General features: G+C 44.9%; 1 protein-coding gene across 1 annotated transcript in view; it reads left to right on the top strand.

The window, feature by feature from the left end:
- The first annotated feature begins 263 nt into the window (after positions 1–263).
- UIMC1 (ubiquitin interaction motif containing 1) overlaps positions 264–7797 on the top strand; it is a 56880-nt gene continuing 49346 nt past the window's right edge. The window contains exon 1 of the mRNA XM_024205159.3: positions 264–341. Coding sequence (XP_024060927.2) covers positions 295–341 — 47 coding nt within the window. The 5' untranslated portion in view covers positions 264–294. The remainder of the gene's footprint in view (positions 342–7797) is intronic.

The following is a 7797-nucleotide window of genomic DNA, read 5'->3' as shown; positions in this document are numbered from 1 at the left end:
GGTTAATTACCCTCCCTGTTAAAAATTTACACTTTATGTAGCTTCCCCCTCCAGCCATTGGGTCATGTTATAGCTTTCTGTGCCAGTTTGAAGATCCCATTGTCAAATACTGTAGGGCAGGTTTTCTAATTCTTTAATCACTCTCATGGCACTTCTCTAAACCTTCTCCAATTTATCAACCTCCTTCTTGAACCGTAGGCACCAGACCTGGGCACAGGGTTCCAACAGCGGTAGCACCTTTGCCAAATACAGAGGGAAGATCACTTCTCTGCTCCTACTCGAGATCCCCTGTTTATGCTTCCAAGGATCGCATTAGCCTTTTCAGCCACCAGGTTGCACAGGTACTGCACGTTCAGCTGATTATCCACCACAATTCCCAAATCTGTTTCCGAGTCACTGCTTCCCAGGGTAGAGTCCTCCATCGCGTGACACTGGCCGATGTTCTTTGGTCCTAGGTGTACACATTTACATTTAGCAATATTAAAACATATTTTTTCCTTGCACCCAGCTCACCCAGGGATCCAGAGCATTCTGTAAAAAGAACAGGAGTACTTGTGGCACCTTAGAGGCTAACAAATTTATTTCAGCATAAGCTTTCGTGGGCTACAGCTCACTTCTTCAGATGCATAGAGTGGAACACACAGACAGAAGATATTTATACATACAGAGAACATGAAAAGGTGGAAGTACGCATACCAATTGTAAGAGGCCAATCAATTGAGATGAGCGATCATGTTCTCTGTATGTATAAATATCTTCTGTCTGTGTGTTCCACTCTATGCATCTGAAGAAGTGAGCTGTAGCCCACGAAAGCTTATGCTGAAATAAATTTGTTAGTCTCTAAGGTGCCACAAGTACTCCTGTTCTTTTTGCGGATACAGACTAACACGGTTGCTACTTTGTAAACAGAGCATTCTGTATTAACGACCTGTCCTCTTCCTTATTTCACATTTCCTCAATTTGTGTGTCATATGCAAACTTTATCAGTGATGATTTTTTGATTTCTTGCAGGTCCTTGATAAAAATGTTAAATAGGAACAGGTCCCTGCAAGACCCCACTAGAAACACACTGCTTGCTAATGTTTCCCCATTTCTAGTTACATTTTGAGACCTCTCAGTTAGCCAGCTTTCAATCCATGTAAGGTGGGCCATGTTGATTTATATTGTTCCAATTTTTTAATCAAAATGTCATGTGGTACCAAGTCAAACGCCATTCAGAAGTCTAAGTATATTACATCAACATTGTTACCTTTATCAACCAAACTTGTAATCTTGTCAAAAAAAGATATTGAGTTAGTTAGACAGGATCTATTTTCCATAAACCCATGTTGATTGACATTAATTATATTACCCTCCTTTAATTCTTTATTCATCGAGTGCCATATCAGCTGATCTATTATATTGCCCCAGATCAGTGTCAGACTGACAAGCCATTTACCCTTTTTAAATATTGGCACAATGTTAGCTTCCAGTTTTCTGGAATTTCCCCAGTATTCCAAGACTTATTGAAAATCAACATTAATGGTCCACCAGCTCCTCACCCAGCACTTTTGAAACACTTGGGTGCAAGTTATCTGGACTTGCTGTTTTAAAAATGTCTGATTTTTGTAGTTCCTGTTTAACATCCTCCCGAAATACTATTGGAATGGAAAGTATTTCATCATTCTCACATGCTATTACCACATCATCTGTCTTGTCCCCAAACACAGAACAGAAATGTTTATTGAATGCTCTGCCTTTTCTGCATTACTATTGATAATTCCACCTTTTCCATCTAGTCATGGACCAACATCACTGTTAGAATTGTTTTTCTTCCTAATGTACTTTAAAACTCCTCCTTATTGCCTTTCATTATCAATTAATCCTCACTCCAAGGGTTGTCATCCCAGATTTACAGATGGGGGTAAGCGAGGGAAATATACTAAGTGACTTGCACAAGGCTGCAGGAGGAGGGGATGGGGAGTTGTTTATTCCTGCCTCCCAGTCTTCTCTCACTGAATCTAAGGGTACGTCTTCACTACCCGCCGTATCGGCGGGTAGCAATTGATTTATCCGGGATCGATATATCGCGTCTCGTTAAGACGCGATATATCGATCCCCGAACGCGCTCACCGTTGACTCCGGAACTCCACCAGAGCGAGCGGCGGTAGCGAAGTCGACGGGGGAGCCGCGGCCGTCGATCCCGCGCCGTGTGGACCCCAGGTAATTTGATCCAAGATACTTCGACTTCAGCTATGCTATTCGCGTAGCTGAAGTTGCGTATCTTGGATCGATCCCCCCCCAGTGTAGACCAGCCCTCAGGCCATGTCTACGCTACTAGGAGTCAAGTTCCCACCATGCATTTCTCCATTCCATGATGCCTGCTCCATCCTATAATTTTCACACCGTTTTAAAAATCTCGGACAGTCCCACACATCGCTTTTCAGTGTGCACCATATTTCTGGCAGAAGCATGCACCCTGCAGAGCTCAGTGTAGTTCTAATGATTGTTGCTAATACAGGATGCACAATTCTCCTGTATTTGCAGAACCCAAGTAGTGCCACTATAACTGAGCATGCAGTGAGGAAGCTGCAGGGCTATTCCAGTGTAATAACTGCGTGCTGATGGACACAACGAGTAGAAATTCCAGGTTGTTCCTGACATTCATGGAGCAGCTCCACCCAGTGGATGTTGGCTTCTGGGCCTGAGAAACAAGCACTGATTGGTGGGATTGAATTGTAATGCAGGTTTGAGATGACGAATAATGCTTGCAGAACATTTGGATGCGAATGGCCACATTCCTGAATCTGTGTGCTGAGCTCGCCTCAGATCTCCACTGCAGGGAGGCCAAAATCAGCTGCAATGACTGTGGTGAAGCAAGTGGCTATCATGCTCTGGAAGCTTGCAATGCTGGATTGCTATTGGTCAGTGGCCAGTCAGTTTAAAGTTGGAAAATCTACAGTGGGGGCCATTTTTTTCCAAGTGTGTAAGGCCATTAAGTATATCCTGCGACACAGGACTGTTAGTCTTGGTAATGTGCAGGAAATAGTGCATAGATTTGCAGCAATAGCAATCTTGAACTACAGTGGGGTGATAGATGGCACAAACATCCTATTCTGGGACCATCCCACCTTGACACTGAGTGCATAAACAGAAAGAGAGACTTTTCCACTAGTTGATCACTGGGGATGCATCACGGATATCAGTGTGGGCTGGTCAGGGACGCATCTTTAAGAACACAGGACTTTTCAAAAAGCTGCAAGCAGGGACATTCTTCCCTGACTGACACATTACCATTGGCAATGTGAAATGCCAGTTGTGATTCTGGGGAACCCGGCCTGCTCCTGGCTCAGGAAGACATACACTGACCACCTCGACAGCACCAGAGAAAGCTTCAGCTATCAGCAAATAGACTATTTAATGGGCTTTGGGTAGCTTGACGGGTTGCTGGCACTCTTTACTCACTAGTGGGATTTCAGTGAGGCAAACATCCCCATTGTTATACTGCATGTTGTGTACTGCATAATATCTGAGGCAAAGGGGGACAGGCTACTGCCTGGGTGGAGAGGTGAGATGGACCATCTGTCTGCTGAATTTGAACAGCCAGACACAAGGGCTGTTAGAAGAGCCAACTGTGGACCTGTATAGCTGAGGGAGGCTTTAAAAGACCATTTTTATAGTCAGCCACAGTATTGTGTGATGCTTTTATGAAATAGTGTGTCTCGTGTGTATGAATTCAGAATTCTTTAATGCAGCTATAATGCTGGTGTAAACTGATAAACGTACTCTGAGTCTCCAAAAGTAGAACGTCATCACGAGCAAAGAAGCAGAAAACAAAATTGAAGTGCAAACACACAAGGTAAAAACATTTTAGCAACACTAACTTGGTGAGCCATACTTTAAAACCTCACCTCAAAACGCAAGTAAACCGTGATAATGTATGTTCAAGTATGTAAAATCTTTTGCGATGTAGTGCAGTGTGGCTGATGTGTGGGTTTGACAGGTCGGTGGATGTGTAACTATGGTTCTCCGTGTTGTCTGGAATGGAGTGATTGGGTTAAGGATGCACCCCAAGTTGCCTCCCTACCCCTATAGAGGAGTGTCGGGAGCACTGACCACAGAGTTCTCTAAGCCCTGAAAAGGCTGCTGAGTCCCAGCATCTTTGGGCATGTAGGTCAAAAATACTCTGCAATATCAGAGTTTGTTGCCTGAGCAAACCCATGATGTCCTGGTGTATTTCCTGATGCACTTCTCAGTCGTTTTCCCTCTCCTGCGCAGCCACTGTCTCCATTCTCAGTCCTTTTCTATGCTCGTGGTCATATGGCCCTTCTAAGCCCAGCGTTCACAATCCGAGGCCATAGAGGACTGGAGGATCTCGCCAAACGTCCTCCATAGTTGTCTTCTTTGTCTTCCTGATCAGAGTCAGATGTTCAGTGGGCATGGAGGGGGCACCTCTCAATGCCACCGCACCACAGGCTGCTGGTTAGAAGAGACAGACACATCATTAGATTTACAGTTACAATGGGAAGGGAAAGATAAGTCTCAAAACTCCCTCACATTATTCCCATGAACACCTGTCATCAGAAATGCTACTTGTCCCTTTGGAGCGCCTTTATAACAGCTGTGCAGCTCAGGCCATGGTGAATATGGCCTAGTCTAGCAGGGAGGAGGTGGGATGTTTTAAGGGGTGGAAGGTCTAAATGCTGGGTGCCTCTGGGCAGGAATATCGGGGAAGCGCGGTAAGTATTGCCATTGTTTTCACAGGCAGTGGTGATTTTGGCTGATATCTCGTGCCTGAGGGTGACAAAGGCACATAGCCCCCAGCTGCTGTTGGCATCCCGAAGCTGCCTGGGCCCTTATGCTTGTAGCCTATTTCCTGCCATGGTGCCAGCGGCAGTCATTGCAGAATGGCATGGGAAAGACTCCTATTTTGGGGAAAGAAACAAGCTGTTGTCTCTAGGGATGTTCTGGAGAGGTTTGTAGAGTATCTCCATAAAAGTTTCATTGAGAGTGTTCAAGAACATAAAAGAGACGATCCCTATTCAGTACTACCCAGGACCTCCTGCTTAGCCCAACAAACCGAATAACTGAAAAGCGGACGCCACCTCTACCTCTGTGTTTGTTCTACCTCTATCTAAGTGCAAGAACAGATCTGATGTGTATTGTGCATTTGGACTACCATATTACTTTATAAGAGCATAAGAATTGCCACATTGGGGCAGACCTATGGTTCATCTAGCCCAATATCCTGTCTTCCAAAAGTGGCCAGTGCCAGATGCTTCAGAGGGAATGACCAGAACAGAGCTATTTATAGTGATCCATCCCTGGTCGTCCTGAGATGGAGTGGTGAGAACTGCATGCAGTATTCAAGATGTGGGTGCACCATGGATTTACATAGTGGCCTTAAGATATTTTCTATCTCTTTCCTAATGGTTCCCAACATGCTGTTAGGTTTTTGGATTTTTTGACTGCCACGGCACATTGAACGGATGTTTTCAGAGAACTATCCACAATGATTCTAAGATCTTTCTTAAGCAGTAACAGCTAATTTAGACCCCATCATTTTGTATGCATCTTTGGGATTTTGTTTTCAAATGTGCATTACTTTGCCTTGATCAACATTGAATTTCATCTGCAATTTTATTGCCCAGTCACCTGATTTTGTGAGATCCCTTTGTAACTCTTCTGTCAGTTTTGAACTTAACTATCTTGGGTAATTTTGTATCGTCTGCAAACTTTCCCACCTCACTGTTTACCCCTTTTTCCAGATCATTTATGAATGAGTTGAACAGCACTTGTCCTTTGTGGGACCCTATTTACCTCTCTCCATTGGGAAACTGACCATTTATTTCTACCTTTTGGTTCCTATCTTTTAACCAGTTACTGATCCATGAGTGGACCTTCCCTATTATCCCATGACTGTGTACGTTGCTTAAGAATCTTTGGTGAGGGACCTTATCAAAAGCTTTCTGACAGTCCAAGTACATTATATCCACTGCTTCACCCCTGTCCACATGTTGTTGACCCCTTCAAAGAATTTTAATATGTTGGTGAGGCATGATTTAGCTTTTCAAAAACCATGTTGACTCTTCCCCAACACATAATCTTCATCCATGTGTCTGATAATTCTGTTCTTTACTATAGTTTCAACCAATTTGCCTGGTACTGAAGTTAGGCTTCCCGGTCTGAAATTGTCAGGATCGCCTCTGGATCCTTTAAAAAAATCTGAGTTACATTAGCTATTCTACAGTCACCTGGTACAGAGGCTGATTTAAGTGTAGGTTGCATACCATGGCTAATTGTTCTGTAACGTTGTTCTCTAACATTTAATTTTCTAACATTATACAAGTAAAGTAAGCTATCAAAAGTCAAAGCCTTTGGTCTCTAAACTTGCGGATGGGATGGGCGCCATTTTACATGGGAGAGAAGTGCGGTGGGGGAGGAAAGGAGGAAGATAAAGTTTTGGGCAATGAAAAAATGAAAAATGCTTATATGGAATTATGCACTTATTCAGGTTCCCTGACCCTTAATCAGCCGGCTCATCTGCACTTGTCTGGCGGAAATGGCTTGACTCCAGTAGCATTTCAAATAGCTCCTGGGTCACCATGTGGTTTGAGTCATCTGGTGTATCTCCTTCCTCTCCCCACCTTCCTTTTGCTGTTCACGGTAGGGGTCTCTGCCTTGGGATCCTGTGAAGTGTCCACAATCAAATGCAGGATCCTGGGGAGGTACCTGCCAGGTTGGCATGCAGTTCATTGTGGAAGCAGCAGGTCTAGGAAGAAGCACCAGATTTGTTGTTGGCCTCCATCGCCTTCTGGTATGCCTGGCAAAGTTCCTTTGCTTTCCCATGGCACTGCTGCTCATCCCTGTCGTGCCCCAGTCTCTGCATCCCCTCTGCAACCTGCCAGTAGATGTCTATATTTCTATGGCTGGTCTGTAGCTGTGCTGGCAGAGCGTCTTTCCCCACAGGCCAAGAAGATCCAAGACTTCTAGCCTGCTCAAGACAGGAGTGGGTCTAGTACTTGTCTTTATGCATGGAGTCGGCATGGGTGCCTGCATAGAACAAAGGTGAGGTGGTAGGTGTGCTCGTCAAGGTGGGCAATCAGGAGACAGCATTTAAAAAGCACACGGAGGTTTGTAAGGGGGAAGGTGAGCTTCCAGTTTCTGTAACCCCTGGGCAGTGGAGTTCAAAACCATGATGAGAATGGCCACTGTTGTGGGGACAGGGGCACTGTGGGACAGCTGCTGGAGGACTGTTATGGTTGACACAACTAATGCAGTATCTGTACTAGCACTTTGTCAACCTAAATAGGTCAGCCGTGGCTCTGCATTGCTCAGGAGTGTGGTGTTATTGTGTCGCTGTAACAGGGTGCTTGTGTCGGCAGGAGACAAATTTTGGTGTAGACACATGCACAACTAGGTCGACACAATTTGACTTAGGTCAACCTAACTTTGTAGCAGAGACCAGGCCTGCATGCAGATGAAGCAATGTGCTACACTCTTGTTCTTCAGTCAGCACGAGTTCTGAGCATGTTCCTGTCCTTCACTTCTGTTGAAGCCACTGTGTGCTTGAACTCCTCTGGTGTTTGAGAGGGAATGTTCTGTTCTGTATTGGTGTGACGAAGTGGGACTGTTCTTAATGTTTCCTCTGAATGCTGTGTGGGTGCCACAGTTTCCCCTATGCATTTCTTAAGTCTCCAGTGTGCATAAATGGCCGACACTCTGTATCCTGGCAACAAATGGCTAGGGCCCTTCCCCCCTGCAAGGGGATAGCTAAAGGTGAACAAAGAGATCAGGTGACCTCCTGGCCCGGGAAAG

The sequence above is a fragment of the Terrapene carolina genome, unplaced genomic scaffold (genome assembly GCF_002925995.2).
Source record: "Terrapene carolina triunguis isolate 2854851 unplaced genomic scaffold, T_m_triunguis-2.0 Scaffold629, whole genome shotgun sequence".
Lineage (NCBI taxonomy): Eukaryota > Metazoa > Chordata > Testudines > Emydidae > Terrapene > Terrapene triunguis.
Note: the sequence above shows the minus strand (reverse complement) of the source record. Positions and strands in the feature narration are given on the sequence as shown.